Source organism: Canis aureus, chromosome 29 (assembly GCF_053574225.1).
Source record: "Canis aureus isolate CA01 chromosome 29, VMU_Caureus_v.1.0, whole genome shotgun sequence".
Taxonomy (NCBI): domain Eukaryota; kingdom Metazoa; phylum Chordata; class Mammalia; order Carnivora; family Canidae; genus Canis; species Canis aureus.
The window spans coordinates 5,757,176-5,784,190 of NC_135639.1; the positions used below are offsets into that span (position 1 = coordinate 5,757,176).

General features: G+C 44.1%; 1 protein-coding gene across 1 annotated transcript in view; it reads left to right on the forward strand.

The window, feature by feature from the left end:
* Positions 1–1,812: 1,812 nt before the first annotated feature.
* The window catches only part of ADAM12 (ADAM metallopeptidase domain 12), a 331,885-nt gene continuing 306,682 nt past the window's right edge, over positions 1,813–27,015 (forward strand). Inside the window, exon 1 of the mRNA XM_077877237.1 lies at positions 1,813–1,999. Within this exon, the coding sequence (XP_077733363.1) occupies positions 1,927–1,999 (73 nt within the window). The 5' untranslated portion in view covers positions 1,813–1,926. The remainder of the gene's footprint in view (positions 2,000–27,015) is intronic.

Here is a 27,015-nt window from a genome sequence, read left to right on the forward strand (position 1 = left end):
GGATCTTGAAATGATGCACGGGCGGCATTTACTTTAGCGTGATCCTGCCATCCTACGGGGTCCCTTCGTGAATCATGTAGCGGTTAAGGAGCAGCCCAGTGATTATTAAGCAGGTTAGGTAACCAGTCACGCCGTTCCATAGCCCTGATTTATCAGTTTGTCCTGCCAGACAGAAAAGTCTTTGAAGGCCAAAGGCATTTCTCATTCTTTGGTTTCCCAAGTCCCTCACATTAGTGTTGCTAATTGTTGATGGAGGGAATGAATGACCAGAGAAGGGGGGGGGGGGGGGCAGGGTGTAGGGAATAAGCAGGGCTGGATTTAAACTGGGGCTCAGACCCAGGCCTTGTTTCCAGATGGAGTGTTGAGGTGCCCAGGCCAACAGAAGGTGGGCCCTTTGCCTAGTGCCCCTGGCTTTCCGGTTTGTGTGTGTGTGTTTTAAAGGCCTCTACTTTGTTGAAAGGGTTGAGGTGGTTCTTGAGAACATGGCAAATACCCCCTTGAGTGGGTGGGAGATAGGAAAGCTACTTTCCCCAGGAAACTGAAACACGGTAAAGGGAGTATCCTCAAACACTGGCTCCCGGGTTGCCCCCTGGAATGCGGGCTCTGCTAGGAATTGGTGGGAAGTCACAGGATCCTGCGGGTGGTGGCCACCATCCTTGACACACCCCGCTCCTTTGCTGAGCGTCGATGCCTGGCTGTGGATCCCCACCGTCTTGGAGAGGGCAGGTCCTGTGACCCAAATGGACATCAGGGCTCGCGGCGGCTCTCTCTGGCGGAGAGGGTGGAGATGGCCAAGAGCCAGGCCTCGACCCCAGGCAAGGCCCTCCAGGGGCTTGGCCCAGGTTTCCCAGGCCCCCCCCGTGCTCCCCGGGCCACACACACGCGTGGACGGGCGCCCGGGAACCTGTATTTCCAGCGGGGACACACTCAGATGCTTCTCCAGGATCGGGAAGGTCTGGGGAGCCCTCTGTGGGGCCGTGCCCTGGGTGGGGAAAGCAACCTAAAACCTACAGCAGTGCATCCAAAGCGCAATGGCTAGAGGTCGTCTTGCGCCCTGGGGGTCCGAGATGACTCTCAAGGGCCGCGGTGTCCGAGGGGTGGGGGGCGGGGGCGCGGAGGGCACAGGCCCCGGGGGGCTGGGGGGGGCGCACGCCGGGGCGCACGCAGGACGGCCTTTCAGACCCGCTACCCGGGGAGCGAGCCGCCGAGTCATCGTTTCCAGCCTCAGCCTGGAAAGCTGGACCGTGCAGCCGCGTGTGCTCTTGGCAGCGGGGCGCCCCGGGGCCCGCGGCCACATCATCCCGGGGCGGGGAGGTGTGCGCTCCGGGCGCCCGCGCCGCCACCGAGCCACGTCTGTGCCGCCGGGGCGCGCGGCCCCGAGCCGCCCCCGGGGGTGGGGGGGGCAGGTGGGGGGAGGTGGGGGGGCCGAGCCGCGGGTCTGGGCGGGACCCTGGCGGGGGGGGGGGCGGGGGGCCCGAGCGGTCTCTAGGACCCGCGGGACGCCGCCGGCGGGCGGGGGAGACGCTAATTTGTTCCGTGGTAATGAGAGCGGGGGCTGCTGGCCGTGGATCCATTTCACAGGCCTGCCCGCCCTCCCCGTCCGCGCTCCCCGCCGGTCCTGCTCGTCCCGGGCCAACTCGGACACTTTGCTCACTCACTGCAACGGTCAAGGCCGGCTCGTGCCAGGGCCGCGCGCGCGCGCACACGCACACGCACACACCGGGGGCGGGCGGGGGATTGGGGGGGGAAACTTTTTTTTTTTTTTTAAATGAAAGCCTAGCCTGGCTCCTCGGCGGCGCGGGCGCTGCGCGAGGGCTCCGGGGCTGCGTCCCTGCGGCGGGAGAGCCCTCGGGTGGCGCCGCCCGCGGGGGATGGTGCAGCGCCCGCCGCCCGGCCCCAGAGCTGCTGCACCCAAGGCCGCCCACCATGGCAGCGCCCCCCGCCCGCGCCCTCCTGCTCGCCCTGGCCGGGGCCCTGCTGGCGCCCCCCGCGGCCCGAGGTAAGTGTCCCAGCCCGCGCGGCTCCCCGGGCCTCCTGTCCAGCCCTTGGGGGGGGGGGGGCTCGTCCCCACGGGGACACCTCGCGGGGGGCGCGCGGGGCGCATGTGCCGAGAGCCCCGGGGTCCCCGCTCCCGGCGCCGAGGGGAGCCCCTGCTCCCTAAGGTGCCAGTGCCCGGGGATGGGGGGGTGCAGGAGGGAGCGCTTGGCTCGGGGCCCGGAAGATGCCAGCGCGGAGCCCGGACGGCACAGCCTCGGGGCTGCTCGCCTCCCCCTTGGGGTGCCCTTTGCCAGGGTGTCTAAGCCTTGACAGTTACACGTGGGGCTCGGGATGGTGTGCGTCGGCTCCTCTTCCTGACCCCCTCCTCAAGTTCTGGGCCAGGCGGCCTCCGACAAGTTTCCACTTTCCACCCCCACGGATGCACCTGGGGGGGGGAGCACAGTGACGCAGGTGAGCCATCCCCTGCACCCGCCCGCAGGTGTGCCCGTTGGCACATATGCCAAGCGGTCTTCCTTTTTTTTTTTTTTTAAGTCAACTCTTCATCTACTTCTTTAGTTTTCTTTCCCACTTCTTTTCTTTCTTTTCTCTTTCTTTTCTTTTCTTTTCTTTTCTTTTCTTTTCTTTTCTTTTCTTTTCTTTTCTTTTCTTTTCTTTTTTCAATTCGAGATCGCTCCCCCGTTGTCAGTGGCGGCCAAACTTGAGCAGAATTTTTCCGCCTCCCGCCACTTGGTCAGTGTCTGGGCAATAAATCATCGTTTAAATCAACCTGTGTGAAGCGACAACCCCTTTCGAAGTTAAAAAAGTGTAGGTGTGACAGCTGTTTTATGGATCTAGAGCTCCTCGAGTGGCATCCCCTTAAAACCGGGCACCTGTGGAGCTTTTGTTTTTGCATGATGAGGACTCACCCAGCAGGTGCCTTTTTAAAAATTCAGCAGCTTCTCTCCTGGGCGCCGCCAGCGCGGCCTCTCTGCCGCCAGAGGCGCTGCCTGCCTACCGATGAATGGCCTGCCTTGGCCTCCGACTTGAATGTCTATGGTTCTCTCCGTTAACAGGCATTTATTTTTCAACAACTGGCCTCAATCATGAACCGTTACCACTTTATGGTACGTTTTATTTTGCAATTGCCACTGCTACCCTCCGCCCCCACCACATCTACTGTAATGCGGCTAAAACCCAGCTCTCGTTAAAATCCGCGCAGCAATGAAGACCAATTGGGGAATTAATGATTAAATAAAAGGATTGCACGGAGCAGTGAAAAACAATGGGGGGGAGCCAAGGAAGAATACTGCTGACTGTTTAAAGAGCTCCATGACTTGCAAATGAAAATAATAGTAGTCAAAAGGCTTTTGTACAAATTGGTCCTTTTGAGTGTTTATTGACAAGGGACTTTTTAAGACTCAAACGGAATCTCCCAAGTGCCCGAGGTGGTCCTTAGCTTGGCATATGCTCCGCACACATAGACTGAGGTCCACTGAGCACGGACAATATGAATTATCTGTTTTGGAAGAAAATGTTTACTCAATCAGGCTAATAAAGGGAAATTATTTCACGGAGTGGGGGAACTTTTTATTATTTTATGACTGCAGCTTTGGTGGAGAGAGTGTTTCCCTGGGGTAGATATGACTCGAGTACAAAACCGGTTAGACCTAAACATTTTGAGTGGGGTATATGTGGTGATATCCCAGGATTCACTGCTTGTTTATCTTTGGATTCTCAGTATCAGTTCTTAGATCAATCAGTGCCCCCCAAATCCTAGGATTGCGGTTGCTTAAAAATCCAAGCATATAATAAAACATGTCTCTGTGTTGGCAAGAGAAAAGGAGGAATTACTACTTGTTGAAGGCAGAGTATATGCTGGGGGTTGTCTCCCTGTGTGTTACCCCATGGCTCAGAACAGTTGTCTACCTGGTACCCAAGAGGTCCAAAACAGAACCGTAGATCCCATACCTTCTACACCTAAATCCATTCCTTCCCCAGCCTTCCCAACTCAGTGAGGACACCCTCTGCCTTCTCCAGATGTCTCCTGCTAACACATGGAAGGTCATGCCTTTCTCCCTAAAAGCTACCAGCCTCTAAGATGGATTCCCATCTGCTCTCTGCCCACCATTTCGAAGTATGCCTTCCCCAACCCAGCCCCCCTTTTCAATTTCTTTTTCTTTCTTCTGCAGAAGCCTCGTATCCTTGCTAGAGTAGCCTCCTAACTGGTCTGCTGGCTCTCCCTCCTGCCCCTGCACAGTGTATTCTTCCCAATACTACAGCCAAAGTCATCATTTTCAATCATGAGTTGGATCATGCTGGTTTCCTGTTTAAAACTCTCCAGTGGCTTTCTGCAGCTCTTAGGAAAGAAAATTCAAACCTCTGGATAACCTAATCCCTGTTTTCCTCTATGATCTCCTTTCTTACCATTCCCCTCCTTCCTCATTCTACTCTAGCCACACTGGCATCTCTTCTTTCCAACTTTCCAGTATAGTGTTGCCATAATTTTTAAAAAACAAAATTCAATGTTTGCTCTATGAAGACTGCAAATATTGTTCACAATTGAGCCACACAGTGTTCTATGATTCCATTTCATACCTCTTGCAACTTTTTGTTTTTCCTAGAGTTAATAATTGCTTTAAAAAAAAAAAAACACCTGTTTTTGCTTTATTTCCTGTATACCAATCTCTACCTTCCAGACTTTCTGGGAGAACTATTAAATTCCTTTCAACATGATCAAACACATCAGGTAATCTATCCATCATTTATTTTTATTTAATGTTCTCTCTCTTGGAGCCCTTTATCCTTTTGTTCCAATATAAACTAGTTACTTTTTAGGATACAGTGCAGCTGTTGTCTCAAGACTACACTTACTACTAAGATGCTCACAATTCATTTTGCATCCTTCCTCTGTGGGATCACCTGTTTCTGCACCATAACTTTCTCTTTCATAGCTTATTCCTTACTTTTGGGGGGCCCATCTTCTAGGAACTGCCTAAGGATGGGTGCATGGGAGATGAAACTACTTGATAACTTGCTAGGAATATTCAGTAGCAAATAACAGAAAACCTGACTACAGTTTTTTTTTTTAAGTTTTTTTTTTCTTTACCTTTATATGACACACAGCTCTGAAATAAGCAGTGTAATAGCTGGTGTAGTGCACGCCTAAGCCTCTCAGGGACCCAAACGTTTACTTTTGTTTGTAACTGTCGTCCTCATGTGTTGACTTTTGCTTTTATGCTTCTGCCCCATGGTCTCATGATAACTGCTCTGCCTCTTAGCATTATATCTGAATTCTAGGCAGTGAAGGGCAGAAGAGGCAAAGAGCAGAGCCCATCAAATCTCTTTTTGCAGGAAAATAAGAATACTTCCAGAAACTTTGTAGCAGATTTTCTCTTGGTCAGCCTGTGATGCAGGGCCACTGCTAACGGCATGGAAAAAATAGAAAAGTGCCTAATTTTTTTTAGCAGTGCACATTGGTATTTTAAACAAAAGAGAGCTCTGTAAGAAAGACAGGTCAACACATGTGCCCACCATACCTTGCATAAAAATAACTGTGTGTGTGTGTATTCCACTTTTGCTAGTTTGTTTAGGTATAAAATTTCAGCGTGGAAGACCTATTTCCTCAGCATTTTATAAGGTATTTCTTTACTATCTCTATGCCCATTGCTGCTTGAGAACTTGATAGCACTTTGTCAGTCCTTTAAATAGACTTGTTTTTTTTTTCCTGGAGGCTAATATCATCTTTTTTATCCCTAATATTTTTACATTTCATGATGATTTGCTTTAATGAAGTTCTTGTCAGTTATCGTGCTGGGAACTCTGTGACCCCTTTTCAGTTTGAAAATCCATGCTATGAAATTTGAGTCACTTTCTTGTACTACTTCTTCAATTATTTCTTCCTTGCTACTTTGTGTCATGCTTTTTATGAAACTGTTATTAGCTGGATGTCCCAATCTCCTGCAAACATTCTCTAATTTCCTTATTTATTCTTCATCTCTGTATTTTTGTTCTACTTTCTGGGAGACTTTGTTTAGTTTCATTTTCTAATCTTGCTATTGAATTTGTTATTTCTACCAGACAGTTAATTTCCAGGAGGTGTTTTTGTTGTTGTTCTATGAATGTTATCCCCCCCCCCCTTTTATTTGTAAAAAATGTAAGATTTTGGTGAACTCTTGGAGCGTATTTTTATCTTTTGAGCATATTTTTTTGCTCACTTCATTTGCATCATGAGCTCTGAGGTTCTTCTCCATCCCCATTTGTTTTAATCTCTGAATTTCTTCAGAATTCTGAATTTTGGTTGTTTATATTCAATTATGAGGCACTAGGAGGCTGATTGCATGTTCTGTGTGCTTCTAAAGCAGAACTTTGTTGCAGGGACCTTCATACATCACTGACTATATTTTATTTCTCAGGCTGGTCCATTTTCCCTAAGGAGAACTGTGCATCCTCCTGCAGAAGTGATTGAAGCCTGACTAGGAGGTCTGTGAGCTGAGCAAGGGGAACAAGGCTAAAGTGGATGTTTCACTCTTAAGTGTGCGTTGTTGTTGTCATTATTTTTAATTCATCATTTTGTTTTCAATTTGACTCCTTGCTTCCTTTCTCTCCCTTAGCTATGCCTGGGGTCCTTGAGCACAGAACCTCTCTGCTTCAGAGTCTCTGGAAAATACATCTCCTTATCTGTCAGAGAGGAAGGATCCATCCCCTTGCCATGGTAGCTTTGCAAGGAATCTAGGGCTCTGATTTTTCTTTGGATGATATTTCAGCCCAGCCTGTACTGGCCATCAGAGGTGCCCCTGCCTCTCATTTCCAACCATTTTCAGGTTATGCTCATCCATCTCACCTTCTCGATGGCTTCCCTCCTCCCTAAGCAGCAGGGTTCCAGCCCCCTCTCTTCTGCTAAGTAGGAAATCACTCATCTATCCTCTTCCATCTTTGAAAGTTTTGCTGCTCTCTCTTACCTGTTAGCTTCTCTCCAATGCATTGTTTTTAAAATCATTGTTATTATTGTTTTTCCTTATTGTGGGGTTTCAGGAGGGAGTGCAGATAAACACCTGTCGGTCTGCCGTGTACATTCAGAAGTCAGCCCTTGCTTCTGTTCCCACTCCTTCCACATAGACATACTTTCTTTCTCTTGTTACTTGGCTCTTTCTGTTCCTTCCTTGTGGAAACAAAAATTACATCCATTTTTAAATGTTTTAAAACTTTCTTTTAAAAATCTATAAATGCTCAAAGTCAATATATACCTAATTAGATAGATGTTGCAGCTGTGGAAACTGAAGATTTTTTTTTTTAAAGCAATCCAACTGCATCACGTAAAGATGCTAAACATATTTCCTCCTGGTGTAGATGATGCTGTAATGAACTCATTACAATTGCAAAAAAAATTTTTTTTGTTTTGTGTTCCAGAAGCCTTTTTAAGATGAACTGTTCCTGCTGTATCTATGATTTATAAAGACAGGTGTGAAAAACATTTTCAGATGTTTCTTCTATGCCAAATGGCTAGCCGTATAGCCCTTTGGCTGTGTACCCACTGGGAGCTGTATTAAACAACTCTGTGGTATGTACAACTCTTTAATTATCAGCTCCCTGGGGTTGAGAAAGTGAAGTTGATATAATCTGGACAAAATGTTTCAAGAAATAGTTTCTATGCATTTTTAGTAGCTACTTCTCTATATGTTTGTTTAGTATTTTATTAAACCCAAAGTGTTTATACTAGCACATAGTTACTTAAAAAGGCATTTATTGAGTGCTTTGGTGCCTGGGGCAGTTCTGAGATCTTTGCATGCACCACCTCATCTCATCCTCATCTGAGAGTCTTGCCCCAGGTCCTGCTATTGCCCTCACTCTACAGAGGAGGCAACCACAGCTTCAGATGGTGAATATCTGCCAAGTTGCAGATGTAGAGCGGTCTCTAGGCTATCTCATGACGGAGACTAGTCTTAACCTAGCCCTGGGGAGCATTTTGTAGTCTCTGTACTATGTCTTTGGCCTAATTAAAACATCTCTAGCAATGAGATTATAGTTTGGCTTAGTTTTAAGCCGCAACTTTGTTTGCCAACTGAAATGTGTGCACTGAGTGTCATGCTGTCTGACAGGCTGCCACTTCAATCTTCATACTTCCTTCAGCTCGTTTTTCATTCTGCATCCTTGTGTGTTAATTTAATGCCCAATATACCTTGCCTCCAACTGATAGATGGGATGGAGAACCTGAATAATTCAGCATCGTTTTGATATTTTTTTTATCTCTTAAGCTTTCATGTCCTTCCAAGGCGATATTAAGAGCTCAGCTTCTAGACAACTCCTTAAAAAATTGGGCAGCCTCATCTCCTGCATATCCCTAATCAATATTTTTTGTATTTAAATATTATGTGAATAGTAGCCTACTGTATACAAGAGCCTTCTGCAACTTGCTATCTTTAAATCGATATTTTTAAAGACATTCATGTTGATACATGTGCTTTCTTCATTTCTTTTAATTGAATGAGCCAAAATTGTGCATTTCTAGTGATAAATATCTGTTTTTCCCAACTTCCTGATACTGCAGTGGAGCAGGGATACTTGTACCTGTCTCCTTGTATAGGCGTGGGCTCTAGAGAATCTGTTACAAATGAATTGCATAGTAAGCCAGTTTTCCACTTTAATATGTTTTGCTCTGTTGCTTTCTAAATTGGTTGTACCAAATGACATGCCTACTTGTCAGAAAGTTCTGGTTACCTGTGTTTTTGCAAATAGTTGACATTTTCAGACTTTTAAATGTTACCAAGCCGGATGTGAACTATTTCATTATTTTGTCAATTTCCTGATTACTAGAGACTCTAAGACTCTTTTTATATGTCTGTATTATTTTCTGTGTTTCTTCTTTGACTTATTTAGTCTTATCATTTGCCCAGTTTTCTAGGTTTGTTTAAATATTTTTCTCTTCCTAAACTCCAATGGAGATTTAAAAATAATTTCTTCTAGGGGCACCTGAATGTCTCAGTCGGTGACTTGCTAGACTCGATTTCAGCTCAGGTCTCAATCTCTGGGTTGTGAGTTCAAGCCTGGTGTTGGGCTCTATGCTGGGTGTGGAGCCCACTTATAATAATAATTTTTATTATTTCTTTTAAATTTTAACTTTCAACATAACTGGACTTTATTTTTTATTTATTGTAGGAATACCGCATTTGTTTTTTTCACATATAGATAAGATAACCAGTCATTCTGGTTAACATCTCTTGAATCCTTTCTCCCTTCTGATAAATACCAAGTATAGATAGATGTGCTTCTGGGTTCCCTATCCTGTTGGATATTTATTTATCCTATCTCCAGCATCCTCCTGCATTCAAGTTTCTGTACTTGGTAATCAGTCCTAAATGTTTAAATTGGTTGACATATAGTGGTGTAGAGGACAGACCCTGAGGTCACCTTGCCAGTGTTGACATATTAGCCGTGCCACCCAGTTACTGACATGTGACCTCGGGAAAGTGGTTAATATCCTATGCTGTCAGGAATTTCCCAGTTTTAGCACTTGAGAATCCCCTGTTGCAAGAAACCCTTAGTGTAGAACAAACCTTAAAGATTGGTCACCCTAGACCTCACACAAATTGTGCAAGCTTTTTTTCCCCAGTTTCTCCCTCCATAAAATGGTGATAATAATAGCATCTGACTCCACAAGGGTGTGGGGAGGAGTAAATGAGATAATGTATGGAAAGTGCTTTGGACAGGTCATGCTAAGTGCTCAAAGAATATTAACATTAATTTCCCTTCTTCCTCTCCTTACTCTCCTTTAAAATTCTCTGGACTATTCTTGAAACATTAGTATTTCATAGAGACTTTAGAATATCTTGGTAAGTTCTGCAAAATACCCTATGGGGACTTGTAGATAAGTTTGAGGGAGAATTGACTACCTCACGACATCAATGCTTTGCTTCATGAATATGGTCATTTCTTTGTTCATATTTTTTTAATGTTATTCAATAAGATTTAAATATTTTTTTCTTTAAAGTTCTTGCACATCTCTGTAAGATATATTTTGAGGTACCCTGAGTACCTAACAGATTTATTGTTCTGAATGTTATCACTATTTTTATTTTTAGGTTTTCACTTTCTAATATAGAAAATTTTAAACACCTACAAAAATAGACTGGTGTAATGAACACACTTCTCTGTTTCTCAGCTTCAACAAATACCAGCTTATGGCTATTCTTGTTTTATTTGTGGGTTTATATCTTTTTTTTTTTGGATTTATATCTTTTTAAAAAAAGTTCTCATTGATGTTTTCAGTATAAATGAACGTTACTGCTTTTTGTGTTTTACTTTTGAATTCAGTGACTTTGCTTGATTTTTATTCTGATAGTTTTTAAATTGATTTTATAGAAATTCTAAAAGAATTATCACCAGAAAGTGATTGTAAATTTTGGTTTTTCTTTGTAGTTCTTATGCATTCTATCTCTTCATTCATTCGCTAGTGCCTTTATTATAATGATAAACAAAAATGGTGATTCCAAGTGTCCTTGGACTGTTTCAAACTTCAGTGAGAATAACTAGCTTTTCACCATTAAGATGTTTATTATCTTTTTAAAAGATTTTATTTATTCATGAGACACAGAGAGGCTGAGACATAGGCAGAGGGAGAAGCAGGCTCCCCATGGGGAGCCTGATTTGTGACTTGATCCCAGGACTCTGGGATCATGACCTGACCCAAAGGTAGATGCTCAATCACTGAGCCACCCAGGTGCCCCTGTCTAAGACAAAATTACTCTATCAGTTTTCTTTTGGTTAAAACTCTTCTGGTATATTTTTCCCATCTCTTTACATAAAAATTTTCCATGTTATGTTTCACAAGTGTCCATCATAAAATATGCCTGGATTTTTAAAACTTTGTAATTGTTGCCTATTAACCAACTAGTTTTATGCATTTACATTTATTGTGACTTTTGAAAATTTTGAACTTTTCTTCTATTTTTTTCTCAAGTTACCATTGCTATTTTTAGATACTTTTCCTTTTCTATCTCCTATTATATTACTGAAGGATTATTTACACCTACTTCTGTCCAGCTCTGTTAATTTAGAGGTTATATATTCCATTCCCTCAATTTTAGTAGTACTGTTAAATTTTTAACATTTGCACCTCAGGCACCAAAGTGTAGAGGTGGTCAGTAACTCTAGCCTCCCCTCAAACAGTACTATAGGCCAAGCATGCTTAGTGCCTTTTATTTCTTCTCCCACCAGTTATTATCTAGCATTTTATTCTAGTTTGAAACACATTATCAAAAATGCCATTGGGCAATGATAGACTTTGTTTTTGTTTTTTACAGTCCTGGATATTTTAGATTAGTCCAGTGTAACCAGTTCCTCTCTTCCATCATGGCTTCTTGCAAACGACTTCTACCTCCTGGATTTAGTTTGCTTCTTATCAAAGTAGTCTTTCATTCAAGATCTACAAGTAGCAAGTTCTCTGTATTTGCCTCCAAAAAAATGTTTGTTTTCTCATTCTCATGAATGTTAGGTTAACTATGTATAGAATTCCAGGTTGATGATTATTGTCCTTCAGTGGATGTTATCTATTGTATCCTGGTCTCTACTATTATTGTTGAGAAGCCTTTAGTTTAATGATGATTTCTTTGAACTAAACCTGCTTTTTTATCTTTTTTATCTTTTTTAGTCTTATTTGTTTTTTCACTTGTTTGTTTTATTGTTGAGAAGCCTTTAGTTTAATGATGATTTCTTTGAACTAAACCTGCTTTTTTATCTTTTTTAGTCTTATTTGTTTTTTCACTTGTTTGTTTTATGGTGAAGTTTTTATTATATTTTTGATATGCATTTATTTTTAATTTGTGTATATCCCCTCTTGACATGTGTCTCGAATCCAGCCAATTATTAAAAATTCTTCATCATCACCTCTTCAATTACTATTTTGCTTTGTTTTCTCCGTTACCTTCTTTGGACTTTGATGATATGTAATGAGACCTTATCATTCAGTCGCACTGCTTTTAATTTCTGTCTCTGCCACTCTGATGTCTCTGGGCCCAAAGCTCATTTCCCAGGTCTCTTTCAAGCAATATCTATATTGCTGTTTAGACTGTCTATGGACTTACTTTGCATTTTCAATGCCTTTTATTTTTCATTTATAGAAGGCTTTTTAATCTTTTAAACCTGCCAGATCATTTACAAATAATTTAAAAATTTTTTCCATTATGGTTTTATGTATTCTATGTCTTCAAAACTTTTAGGGAGATGGAGGATGGGGATATAAAAGGGATACATATATACACATATATTCCTTTTAGATTTTTCTCTATTTCTTAGGGTGCTGAATCTGTATTGTCATACGTTATCTCTTCTCCTTGCAATTTTGAATTGCAAACTCATTTTCAGTTTTTCCCATCCGCTACTACTGCTTCCATGGGAGTCTTATGCACTTGGGATTATGAGGAGTCTAGTGCAGCATTTACTTATGATGGGTATTTCAAGGATTCCACTCATCTGAGCTCAGTTTTTATGTTAATTTCTCATTTTAGGAATTGTGTGCTATATGATTATTATAATTTTGGTCTCTACACCCATGTGATGAAGGCTGGAGGTTTTGATTTCTCCTGGGTGACCCTCTAACCCTCATGAGCTCTCTGGGTAGACATTCCACTTTGCAGTTTCCCTGGGGCATTTGGTAGAGTTTTTCTAGCCCCTTGAACTTGGGAAGGGCAGTCTTGCAGGATCCTGGCTTTATGCAGGGGTCCTGGCTCCAGTTCCCATCTCCTGTGTTTGCAGTCGTACTGCCCAACATTAAACTGACAGTTCCTAGACTGTGGACCTGTATCTTGCTGGTTCTCTACGGCACTGATGGCATTGGCATTATTTGGAATGCACTAGCTATGAATTCTTTTTTTAGTTTATGGATCCTGGTAATTTCCTTTTCTTTCTTTCTAGTTTTGTTATGTATATACTCTAAAAACCCCACATTTAATTTAAGACTTTTATGTGTTTGTCTTGACCAAATTTTCTATCTGAATCAGCTCAGTCCACCATGCTTTCAGACTGGGAGTCCCCAACACTGGGTTATCTTAGTCAACAAATTTATTTGCCTACAGCAATCTCAGATTTGTGCCAGGCACTGGGGATGTTATGGTGAGAAAAACAGACACAGCTGCTCACCTCCTGGCATGTACAGTGAGTCGATGCTACAGATGTACAGAAAAATGAGTTGAACCCACCTGGCACCCTGGTTCTCAGCTTCCAATATGCCAAAGCTTGGTCAGAAAAGCGAGTCAGCTGCTTTCCTGCTGGCATGTTAGTCTTTGCCTTGGCAGCTGCAGGGGTGAGATGTGCTAATGATGGGGCCAAGCTGAACTTTGGGGGTGAAGCCGTCAGCTGTTCCCATCTTCCTCTGGCTGAGGCAGAATGTGAACAGCTGGGAAACAAGGCCGGAATACACTCCCAGAAGCCGCTCCTCTGCCAGCGGAGGTGTCAACAGAATTCCATTCTATGTGAGCCTTCCAGGACGTATATTGAATTTGTTCCATACTTTAAAGTTCTAATATATAGAGAGGATTGTATAATGGGGTAAGCTGGTGATTGAAACACTCATCTGCGTATCTTTGTAACTCTTGGAATGAATAACATGATCCCATACAGAATGAATCCTCTACTGATTTATCTCAAATCAGATGCCTGATTTGTTACTAGAATTTGGATTTAGTGTATTTGATTCATGAAACTTCCCTTTCAGTTTCTTAGGGAAAGTCTGTTCTTCGGCTATAGTAGATGGTCCCCCTGAAACTTCCAGTCACACTTCTGCATGGTTCAGGGTCTCTCTTCCCTTCTCGTATCTCTGCCCACCCAGGCGTCCCAAGACAACTGTTGTAAAGCTTGAAAAGATCCCTAGTAGAGGCTTCTGCTCCTCTTATGGGTGTAAGGAGAGTTCTTTAACCTCCCTCGCTCCTGGAGGTACCTCCATGCAGAGTTAGTGGGTTTGAGGGTGCTGTGTGTTCTCGCACTGCAGTGATGACATTGAGGGGCGAGGGGTCATGCCAGCACACGGACCTGGACTGAGAAGGCCTGGCCTTTTTGCAGCTGCGTGGCCTGAGGAAGCTACTCAATCTTTCTGAACCTCAGTTTCCTTCTTTGTCACAGAAGAATTGAGGATACGAGGGCGCCTGAGTGGCTCAGTCAGGTAAGCAGGTCTTGATCTTGGCTCAGGTCTTGATCTTAGGGTTGTGAGTTCAAGCCCCGCATTAAAAAAAAATTTAGGGGCGCCTGGGTGGCTCAGTGGTTGAGCATCTGCCTTTGGCTCAGGTCATGATCCTGGGGTCCCAGCAAGGAGCCTCCTCCCTGCAAGGAGTCTTACATTGGGCTCCCCGCAAAGAGCCTGCTCTCCCTCTGCCTGTGTCTCTGCCTCTCTCTGTGTGTCTCTCATGAACAAATGAATAAAATCTTAAAAAAAAAAAAAGATTAAAAAGAGAAGTTTACAGCCTGCCTCACTGAGTTGTTGGAGCACTGAAGTATGGGCATGCTGAGCAGAGCGTTTTGTGATTTGAGTCCTTCTTAAGGCTGAGGGGCACACAGTAGGTACGACTGTCAGTTCAGTGATGTACGTAGGGCTCATGCCTTGGGAAGCACAAAGTTCTCAGCTTCCATGGGCCGCCGTCCCTCCTGCTGTTGGAAGATGGGTGTGCAGGTAAATCCTGGAGGTCAACACTGGGGAGGCAGAGGTTTGGGAGAACAGGATGCCTCTGTTTCTTCTCCTCCGGCCTGAAATCTTATGTTTCAGTCTTTGTTTTTATTAGTCTTGGGTGGGGGCATCTCTGTTAACCAGGATCATTTGAGATCATTCTAATAATGTCAGATATATTTAGGTATAGCAAAAAAAATATATATATACACATATATACATTAGTTTCCTTCTTCTCCACTTACGGGACGTGCTGCAGGCTCAGCATAGGGCTGGAGAGAACACGATTGATGGCAGAGACCCAGGACAGGGGCATGATGTTCCCAGCCTTCACCTTCCACTGGCTTGTTGAGAAAGGGGCTTGGGAGGAGCCCTGAGAGTAGGATTACAAGGAAAATAAAATGTAAAATGCAAAATGCTCATCAAATGCTCATCAGGAGGAGCCCTGAGAGTAGGATTACAAGGAAAATAAAATGTAAAATGCAAAATGCTCATCAAAGTGCTAGGTAGGTGTTTGTAGGATGTCAGTAGAAATAGGAATCTGACATTCTGCGGATGAAGCATGCAGATAAGCTCTTTTGTGCTAATTACCAATTAGAGCATGGGATTGCAGCAGTATGGCCACTTAGATGCTCTGCATCCTTGTGTTTCTAGTCAGGAAAATTTAGAACATTCCAGACTCTGACAAAAATGTTCCCCTGTAAGACTGGATGTGGATGTTATTTTTCCCAATTTGTAGGAAAGAAGATAAGTAAATGGAAAGGTATTTTTCCCCTCACTGCCAAGATTGTTTATCTCCTGAATCTTAAACTATTGGTTCTGGCTACCTTTTCCCTTGAGTTGCAAAGAACCAAATGCATTTTCAAAAAATGTCCACTGAGTCTTAGCTCAACACATTCTGAGACCACACTCCACTTGTAGTTAGTTTTACCTGTTTACCTAGACGACAGTCCTATTTCCTGAGGGTCCTTGCTCTCACTTTGAGGACAGAATGAAGGAATTCCTTAAAGGAGTGTTTGCTTTTATAACTTCCATACGCCAGCACTGGTCCAGGAGCTTACACACAACCTTGGTGCATCGCCGTGGGCAGGAGATACCATGACCAGTCACCTTTCCTGATATGAAAGCCAAGGTTGGGAAGTTCAACATGTACACGGTCACGCAGCAGGTGGGGGGCACAGCAAGATCATGCACAAGAAGCACTGTCCAAATAGACAGCTAGGCAAAGGAAGTGGGCATACTAGTACCTGTCATTGTGATGGCCCTGGCATGGAGCTGGGCATCCAGCACATGCTGGATTAAGCCCTCTACGTGAACCTCTCACTAAAATCTCATGACAGTCCCAGGAGGGACGTGCTACAACTATTTCCAATTTACAGGTAAGGGGACTGAGGCAAAGGGCACTTGCTATTTGCTTTGGCTCCGTCTTCTCGGAGGCTGAGCCACAACCAAACTAGATGGTGATTTCAGGCCCACAGTGGCTTAGCCTTGGCTCCCCTGGAATGAACCATGACTCCCAAGTACCCTTTGGGAACCCTTCACAGCTGTTCTATCTTGTGTTGATCTTGGGGTATCAGGGTTGAGGAGAGAGTAGCTCATCTTGCCAGGAAGACGCTGGGTAGAATGACACTTGAGCTGTTCTCTGTGTAGATGCTGGAGACTTTTCCTGGGGTGGGTCCTGCCCCACAGGGACTGCCAGGAGAGAGAGGGCTAAGGACCCATTTTCAGGGCCCAACTGTATTGACCTTTTGGTTTTGCATTCAAGGGACATGGACATAGCTAATGTATGTTTTCTCTGCCAGGGTAGCTTATTGCTTGATAATTATGTGTCCTCTCTCACAAATAAGCTAGAGGACTCACCCTGGTCACTTCTATCCATGACGGCTGTAGAAATATTGAAATTATAAATGCACGTACCCAAATGCATTAGTTATCTATTGCTGTGTCACAAGTGAGTATAACTCAATGTTTTAAAGTAGCACACGCTCTGATCCCACAGTTTCAGGGGTCAGGAACATGGGCACAGCTGTGTCCCCTTCTTTGGCTTCTGTCCCGGGCTGTAGCAAGGTGACCACTGGGCCAGGCGTCCATCTGAAGGTTGCACTGGGAAAGGCTCTGCTTCCAGGCTCACGTGGTTACAGGCAGAGCTTAGCTCCCTGAGAGCTGTTGGCCTGAGGGTCCCAGTTCCTAGCTGGCCATTGGCCGGAGGCCTCCCTCACTTCCCTGTCCAACATGACAGGGAAGCAAGCAAGCTTAGAAGGCAGCAGAGAGAATGTGCTAGAAAGACAGAAGCCACAAGATTTGTAACCTAGTTGCATATTCTGTGGGTTAGAAACAGGCGGGCAGGCCGGCCCCTCTCCCAGGGAGGAGGCTGCGCAGGGATGGGAGCAGCGGGCTGCAGAGGTCCCTGGGAGCCGCCTTCACCGTCCGCCTACCCCCAGGCGTTAACTAGGTAACGTGGGGCTGTGGCAGCGGCAGCTGGTCTGCAGACGTGCCCGGCATCGGAGGTGGCAGTGGCGTCTTAGCGGGAAGGTGGTTCTGTGTGGTGGCCTCTGGGCCCCTAACTGCCCGCGGCCCGTGCACCTGCCGTGGGAGGTCACCCCGGGCATCGGCTTCTGTGCCCTCACCCCCGCCTGCCGCCCGCCAGGTGCCACCTGCCAAGTGCCCTCGGAGCACCACTGCTCTGTCCCAGGGCTCGTCGCACTGGTTCCCCCATGTGTCTTCCCGGGCAGCAGTTAAGGGCCAGGGTGACCAAGACCAGATCCACGTCGCGGCGTCCCCCGCACCAAGCGTCCCAGCTGCTCCAGAGGTCCTGGCCCTGAGCTCCCAGCCCCCTTCACCTGCTGCTGTTCCTTTTCAGCCAGGGTGGTCCCCTCATGCCCTCCCCCTGTTTGAACTTTGGTCTGCGGACAACTCACGTACAGGACGCCTGTTTGGACGATCTTTAAAAAGACCACGTGTCCTAATATTTGGTGCAGAAGGGGTAGTCTTACTATCTTTTTTTTTTTCCCTAAAGATTGTATTTCTTAGAACGAGAGAGCAGGGGGAGGAGCAGAGGGAGAGGGCGAAGCAGGCTCCGTGCTCAGCAAGAACTCGGGGCTCCATCCCACGACCCCCAGATCGTGACCTGGGCCAAAATCAAGAGGCTGACGCTTACGGGACTGAGCCGCCCAGGCGCCCGGTGGTTAGTATCTTGGAGCGATCCAAAAGAAACATCTCTGGGAAATATATGAAATTCTACTTGGAATATTATTTTTGTATTGGGTAGAAGACATGAACTGATAATTTAATAAAAAATCAGAAGAGGTCCCTACCAGCTCGAGCGTGTTCCCACGACCTCCCTGAGAAGCTTCCCAGGGCGGAGGGATGGGTATGGGGTACAGGGTGCTGCCTTGGGCTGGGATTTTTCTCACCAGCACCTAGTGACCAGGTGAAGATAAAGTCAGCTGTATATTCACGTTTTTCTTTTCATTCTCTCTTTACTCCATTTTAAACCTTTGAAGTGAAAATTCAGCTGAGGAATAAAAGGACTCTGAAACGGAGCTTAACGGGCCGCCAACTACAAAAGCAACAGCAAAACATAAAACCTCACATCAGGCTAATTTGGAATTCACAAATTTTACTTTGTTTTATATTGTCACCTTACATTGACCTTGGTTATCCTTTTATTTATGTCCACGCTGGATGATTTCAGTGGTTTGGGGGAAAAACACATTTTTATACACAACTGTTTGAGAACATCAAAGTCCATTGTTGATAAACTCACAATAATTTTAAAAGTACATTTCTTAAGGTTGTGCCCTATTTATTTTTGTAATACATTTTTCTCTTGGTGGTTTACCATGGGTCCTTTGTAGAAATAGCCTAAAAACTAAGCCCAGATCACAAAATGTTGAAGTAGGTTATCAAAGGAATAGTGAAATCCGTGTGGCTGAAAAGTTTTAAATAAATAAGAACAGGGTGGCCTAATTAGGTATAGTCCTGGGAATATGGACGATTTAGATCCACAAATGAGCTGCCCATTCTTTCCCTCTGTGTGTGTATACGTGTGCGTAAAAAGAGAGTGTACTGGATTTAATTTCTTAATCTTTTATTAAGGATTTTAAGTCCATGTTCAAGAGATAGTGGTTTGCAATATTTTTCTCATTATATTCTTGTCTGGTTTTGGTCTAAGGGTTTTGTTGGCCTCGTAATGAGGGTTAGGGAGGTTTTCCCTCCTCTCGTATTTTGTGCAAGACTTAGTGTAGGATTGTTGGTATTTCTTAAATGTCCATCCTCTGGCTGCTGAGAGGGGCAGGTGTGCGTGCATGTTGGGAGGAGGGCGTTGGTTGTGAATTCAATTTCTTTAACAGAGAGAGAGCCAGACAGGTGTTTCTCGTTCTCGTGTCACTTTGGTCATTTGTGACTTCCAAAGAACATACTCATGTCTTCTGAGTTCAATTTATTGGCATAACATTTTTCATAGTATTTTTCTTATTGTACTACCCTTATCTCCATAATAATGTCGCCCTCTTTCTTTCCTGAAATTGGTTAAGTCGTGTTTTCTTTCACCTTGCTAAGTAAGGGCTTAACCATTTTATCAGTACTACAAGCAACTTTGGTTTCAAAGAGTTTCTCTTTTGTCTTCTATTTCCAGCCTTCAACCTTTTTGTATTTCTTTCTACTTTGTCTTTGATTTTGCCCTTCTTTTAGCTTCCTGTGGTGGATCCTTAGGTTATTGACACAAAACTTTTTTTTTTTTCCCACAGAATCATCTAGAAATAGAAATATCCCCGGAAGCACATCTTTAGCTACATAGTACAGATTTCTAAGGGCTGTGTTTGTATTATCATGCAGCTAAAAATATTTTAAATTCCCCCCTGTAATTTAATTCCTTGACCTATGGCTTCCATAGAAATGCATTGCTTAATTTCCACGTATTTGAGAATTTAAAAGGATATCGCTTTGTTTTTCATTTCTAATTTCATTTTGTGATCACATAATAGATCATTTCCGATTTTGGTCTTTACATCTGTCGAGACTCGTTTTGTACCCCAGTGTGTGGTCTGTGTCCTGAGTGTTCATTCCACAAGCAGTGGGAAGGAAAGTGGTATTTGCAACTGTTGGGTGAAGAATGCTCTACATACGGCAGACTTGGTGGACGGTGCGATCGAATCTTCTAGAAGCTCACTGGTTGGTGGTTCACCGTTGCTGGGCGAGTAGTGTAACCTTACCTAGCGCTGTCCATTGGTCTATTTCTCCCTTCAGTTCTATTTCTTTCTTACATATTTTGACTCTTAGTGTAGGTTCCCCACCTTGTTAATGTCCGCATATGTCCTTTTGTCATTACAAAATTTCCTCTGTTTCTCATGTAGTAATTCTTTTAGGTCTACTTGGATATTTGTTCAACCACCTCAGCTTTCTTATGCTTAGTGATACATATGTATTCATGGAGCATCTTTTTGCATTATTATTATTGTTTTTTACTTTCAACCTGTCTATTGTAGTTATACTCAAAGTGCACTTTTTTTTTTTGCAAACTAACTAGTTAGTTGGCCTTGCATTTTAATTCATTCTGAGGGTCTCTCTCTCTCTCTCTCTCTCTCTCTTTTTTTTAAATGGAACATTTCGGGCAGCCTGGGTGGCTCAGCGGTTTAGCGCCACCTTCAGCCCCGGGGTGTGATCCTGGAGTCCCAGGATCGAGTCCTGCATTGGGCTCCCTGCATGGAGCCTGCTTTTCCCTCTGCCTATGTCTCTGCCTCTCTTCTCTCTCTGTGTGTCTTTCATGGATAAATAAATAAAATCTTTAAAAAAAATAAATGGAACATTTCATCTAATTATATTTAAACTATTCACACGGGAGTTGAAATTCATTATTTTTCTATTTCTTTTATATATGCCCTATATCCTTTTCCTGTTTTCTTTTGGATGGAGTGGTTTTATTTATTTATTTTTTTAGAGAAAGAGCACATGCGTCCATGCATGCTTGGGGGAGGGGGGCAGAGGGAGACGGAGAGAATCTCAAGCATGCCCCATGCAGTATAGAGCCTGGTGCAGGGCTTGATCCCACCCCCAGGAGATCATGACCTGAGCTGAAACCCAGAGTCGGGCACTTAACTGACGGAACCACCCAGGTGCCCCTTAACATACATTTTTAGAACTGTTGGCATGTTCTTCCCTTCTTAGGTTCAGAGCACATTGGTTGCTCAGGAGGCTGAGTGTTGGGGATCAAACTATCCATTATTACCAGGAAGCTTGTAAGAGAATTTGGCTTTCGGCCTGGGGTTGAGTGGCCTTGGTGCTATCTCACCTCCTTGAAAGGTCACTATCCTCCATGCAGAGCAGCAGGCAGGCCAGAACGAATGTGCTGTAGGCAGATCCAAGAAGAGAGAGGAGAGCCAGAGAGGGAAGTGAGCCATGACAGCCAACTCCTCCTCCCAAGGCCTTGGATCACAGATGTCACTGCCCCTTCCCTGGGGGAGCTGGGCAGGGAGCGAGGCCAAGAGTAAGTTCCTGCACACACAGCAAGGGCAGGCGGAGGAGTTGGGGAAGGAGACTCTCTTTAAATACCTATTAGTGCAGTTGTATTTCTCTCCCTTATGTTTACCAACAATTTATGATTCTGTTTTTATGCTGTCCGTTCATATCCTTGGATCACTTTGTTATTAAGGTATTTGTCCTCTCTCACTTGTTTGTTAAGAGCTACTTATATGCTATGACACTACCCTGTTGTGAGCCATAATTTTGGATGAGCAGCATTATCATCCATTCCTCTCGAAGCATTTTTTAGGTTTCCCCCCCTCCTTGGTTATTTTTCTTTTCTTGTCATTATAATGGGATCCAATTTTCAATTTTATTTCAGTAATAGTGTTTTTGTATTGATTTATATATATGCATTCTGGGACTGGCATGTTTATTAAAATATCTTGCTGGTTTTAGTAGATGTACAGTTGATTTCCTTGGGTTTCCTAGGTAACTGATCATATCACCTATAAATAATTTTTCTTACACTTATTTCTCTGAATTTTTTTATTGCTTTATTATAGTCCCTCAAATATAAAGAAGTTTTAAAAACTTGTGCAAATAGTAGGCATCCCCTTTTATGTTTTGGGCTTTCGCGGGAAGGCCTCTGATTTTTTTCGCCATTGATTGTGATATTGACTATAGATTTAAGGTGCAAGTTCATTATTTTATGGAAGAATTTGTTTCTAGTTTTAAAATAGGAATTTTTAAGAATCAGCATTAGGTATCGAATTTTATTAACTGTCTTTTAGACACTGAGACACCACATCTTTTCCTTTCTCCTCTCTTTTTGAATCCTTTGACCCTCTGATGCAAATATTCATTAACATTTTGATATAATTATTCATTGATGGACTTCCCAATTTCAAAACATGCTTACATTTGGGGGACATATCTAACTCTTTTAAGGTATATCATATTTTAATATGCCGCTGAATTTAATTTCCTAGTATTCTAATTAAGATTTTTCACATCTAAATTAGGAAGGCAAAGTGGTCTTCAGTTGTTTACTGACATAATAATACTGCTCAATAAATTGGCCCCAAATTCAGTGGCTTAAAACCATAAAGCAAGTATTGAGTCTGTGAGTCAGAGATCCACACGGGGCAGTTCTTGTCTCGGCGGGGGGCACTGACTCTTGATCTGGTGGTTGTGGGCATTGCTCCATGAGTCTCCCCCATCCCGCCAGCAGGCTAGCCCTGGCACCTTCTCATGGGGCCGGCAGACACACAAGAACTAACAAGCTCTAAGGCTCAAGCCCATTTCTAACCTCTGCTTGGGTCAGACCTACTAGCGTTCATTACCATGTCGGGTAGCCAAACCCAAAATCCAGGCATGTGGGGTTGGCAGGAGGAGCTGCAATGCTAAATCTCAGTCCCAAAGCAAAGGGCTCAGTGGGGCTCAGATGGGGGAGAATGAAGTATTAGGGCCATTCCAGCAACCAGCCATAATCCTCAAGTTTCCTTTGTCCTGCCTTTGACTGTGTGTGTGTTTTTTGGGACAGTAAAAATAATACAAGAATAATCTGTCATTTGGGCTTTCAAAACTTTCCCTTAACGCTATCTGGGCCCAGAATCTCTATGGAACATAAATCTCTTACAGATTTTCAACTACTTACATGGCCATTGGTTTTGCTATTTCTTTATTGAGCCAATTTTGGTAACAACTTTTCCTGGAAAATCTTCTACCCATGTTTTCAGACTTATTTGTATAAAGAATGTGTAGTAGTTGATTGGAATTTAAATTTTATACCTATAATTATATCCGTTTCTCTGTCTTTATCTTTCTCCTTGCTTGGACTTATCAGAATTTTGGATATGGATGTAGTCTGTCTGAAGAATTAAGTCTTGGATTTAGTCATTGAATCTATTGCTTTTATTTGTGGTTTCTAATCTAGTAATTTCTGCTTTTATTTATTTTTTAACTCCTTCCTCCTAGCTTTCATTGTTGGCTTTGTTATTTGGCTGGTTTATTTATGTTCATATCTCTAGATCATAAACACATTTAAAACTGTACATATTCCTGTCAGTAAATTTTTGGCTTTCTCCCATATATTTTGATGTGTAGTATTCATTAGACAGAATTGGACACATTTTTACTTAAAAAAATGTTTCCTTTTTCTGCAGAGGATTCTTGTTTGAGGATTGATGTCAGATCTCTGTGGGGCACATTTTCTGTGAATGACTAAATTCTGAGACCAGGGGGATCCCTGGGTGGTGCAGCGGTTTAGTGCCTGCCTTTGGCCCAGGGCGCAATCCTGAAGACCCGGGATCGAATCCCACATTGGGCTCCCGGTGCATGGAGCCTGCTTCTCCCTCTGCCTGTGTCTCTGCCTCTCTCTCTCTCTCTCTGACTATCATAAATAAATAAAAATTTAAAAAAAAATAAAAACAAATAAATTCTGAGACCAGTGCAAGTTTTAATATAAATATGTGAAAAACTTCCATCTCCTTATGGTGCCAGTACTCCAAAATGAAGAATGTAGATTTAGAGTTTCACTGATTGACTATCTTATTTGAACATTCCTTTAAAAACAAACAAAATGTCTTAGCGTCATTACAGGGGATCTTGCCACTGTCAGCTCCACGGCGCTCACTTTACAAATGAACACATTGGAAGACTTGGATGTGTCTGAGTACTTTTTCTCCCACAGAGCTTTCTTTTTGAATAGCCAATCAGTTTGCAGCATGAAGCATTTTTCCCATTAAGGCCCTACTTTAAAAAAATTAAACAAATGTTATTTTCATGTGTAATTGCTAGTAAGGTAGACAGAATATGGGATTTTAGAGACACTTAAGAGACTAGAAACTCACCCAGTTGTATGGATACTACCCTTTGCACCATCCCCTCCACAGATGTTCGTGGTGTGCCTACTGCATGCTGGATACCATGTGCGTGTGTGGTCACTCCTGGATCTGTCCTTGACCCTCCTCCCAGAACAGAGGACTTCTAGTTACTTAAAGCCAAGGGTTGATTGGAGGGCAGGAGCCAGGTGCATTAAACCAGTATTATGATGGGACACACTCTTAGGCTTTTCCTTTAATAAAAATGACTCCAAAAACCACAATACCACACTCTTGGAACCTCCAAAAGCCACAGTGACAACCCATAAATCTGTCATTTTTTTAGATGAGGAAGGCAAGGCTAAAAAGGTCAAATGATTTGTCCAAAGAAAGATACCAAACGGGAAGGAGCAGGATTTCATGGAGGCACAGATGAAGTATCAATGGAAAATAAGTAAATACATGCAAATATCTTTTTTTTTAAATGTTTATTTAACCTCTACCCCCAACCTGGAGCTCATACTCATGACTCAGAGATCAAGAGTCACATGCTCTACTAAGTGAACCAGGTGCCCCAGATAACTTTTTTTTTTTTTTTATGATAGTCACAGAGAGAGAGAGAGAGAGAGGCAGAGACATAGGCAGAAGGAGAAGCAGGCTCCATGCACCGGGAGCCCGACGTGGGATTTGATCCCGGGTCTCCAGGATTGTGCCCTGGGCCAAAGGCAGGCGCCAAACCGCTGCGCCACCCAGGGATCCCCCCAGATAACTTTTAAAGACGTTTTTTTTTTTTTTTATCAGTGGAAAAATTATTTAAAATCTGTCATCTCAAATTTAAATGGGCTGCCTTCCTTTGGTGTTACATTTAGGCACAAGAATGTGCTGTGAACCTGAGCCCCCTAGCTGGGGTTAAAACGCGATCCTCTAGACTCGCAAAAGGACATTATCCCTGGAGAGTGTGTTTCCCGAGTAAGGACAGCTGGAAGCCTAGGGCTCGCTGTGCCCTAGCAGTCAACTGGTTACAGAAGGCAGTTTCCCATTCTTTTTATAGATTCCGGGTTCAATATGAACTCTTCCAAAAGGTATATGAGCAGGCCCAGGCTGGAGCTGGCTTCTATTCCCTTTGTCCACTTGTGAGCAGCGGTTAGCTTTAGAACCCATGCATCTTCTAGTTACTCCATTCAGCTACCAGAGGCCCTCCCAGAATTTAGCTCTTTAATACACAGGCTGAGATCCTCTGCAGATGAAACAGAAAGAGTGACACGCTAATGTGACCACCGTGTCTGCCCTGTTTTATCATCCACGTGGCTACTTAACTACATATGTTGCTTTCTCAGCCCTGGATGCTGCTCTCCTTGCCTCCCCTTTGTGCCTGCGAACCTCTGTCCCTTGGTTCTTGAGGTCCCACCTCCTTGACTACTGTCCTCCCATCTGTACCTGCTGGTTCCTTTCTCCAAGTTGGTAGACATTCTCCCTGGGTACTCCACTGTCTTGGTCTGACACCATTGTCTGCTCCCTTTCATACTGTGAAATGTTTCAAGTTGGGCTTGTGACCTTTTAACCCTCAGCCCCAAGGGCCTGTGACCTAGCACGTGCTCAGTAGAGGCTGGTGGGTTCAATAATGGCCTCATGAGGTTGTGAGCTCATTGCTCTCGATATGTGTCTCCTACCTCTGCACTCACTAGGTATTGCATCCATTTGAACATAGGGAGTGGGTGGTAATTCTCTCAATCTATGGGCTGTATTTTGTATGGAGGAGATGAGCAGATGTCTCGTGGATGAAAGAATAGGTATCCTAGAGGAGTAGAGTGAAGCCTGCTCTGTTCAGAGTAGGAATCAGCAAATAGGGACGTGCTTTCCATAAGAGCAGCCTTTGTGCTTTGATTTTAGGGCAGAGGTCAAGGATTGTTGATTCAAAGGCCAGGGACTCTCAGACTGCTGGTCTACCAGATGGCCTGCATTGGAATGCCCCATGGGGCTTGTTATGAATGCAGATTTGTACACAATTGGTGCTGCACCCTGAATCAGGATCTCCTCTCTGCTGGGGTGGGGGCCTGCTTATTTATAGAGCAGCTTCAGTAATCAACACATAGCAGTGTGGACCAGCTGTGGCCTAAGCAATCTATGCACTATCAAGTCTCCCGACTTGGCGTTAAGAACTTCATGACTTTTTACAAATGTGGATCTCACGTGTGCTATCATTTACTTGAATAACTTCTTTTCTTAATTTATCTTACATTCTCCCTTAAGTCAACATGTGCATAGTTTATATAAATTTATTTAAGGAGGAAATTGTACTTCCATAATATAAATGGAAGGCCAGTATCACTTGTCACAAATAGTGTAAAAATAAGTGGGAGGAAAGCACAGCAAGGTTATTAAATCACAGCCAGACAGCAAGGATGTGCCCACTCCCTTTATGAAGAAGGGTGGTCAGCCAGTGGCTGGAGAGCTGTTAGGTCTATTATAAGAAAACAGATGTTGCCCTAATTAAAAGACGTGGAAGGGGTTTGGAAAGGGAATAATGTGTCCCCTGTGACCAGTATCCTGAGGGCATCTCGTACCCAGCCAGCAGCGGTACTGATGTGTGTGGGTCCTGAGACACTCAAGGTCTGAGTTCCTTCAATGAAGATCCCAGGATGATTTGGTGACCCTCTTATCTTGAGAAGAGGGAGAAGGCCTAGAGCCTTCCAGTGACCTGCGAGTGCTTCCAACTATCCACTCCTAGGTGTGAATCCAAAGGCCAGGTGAAGGCTGAGGCCTGAATCATAGGATATGTGGATGACACCTGAAACCAACTGGTGCCCCTGGGGGCTCCATGCCCTCATCGGAAGAGAGGATGCTGGGGGAGCAGGGCACAGATGGAGGTGTTGTCTCATTGATGAGGAGGTTGGTATTTTCTCTCTGAGCCCAAACTGTCAGCAAGAGCATTTTCACACATCTTGTGTGATGCCTTCTGGACCTCATCCCCTCAATCATATTTGTTCAGCACATTTATTTAGCATGTGGTAGGTCCCAGGTGCTGCAGCTTGGGGCTCAAAGTAAAAGCCTCTGTTAAGAGGCCAGCCCCAGGTGGCCAGGTGATGTCCACATGCTGTGGCACAAGGC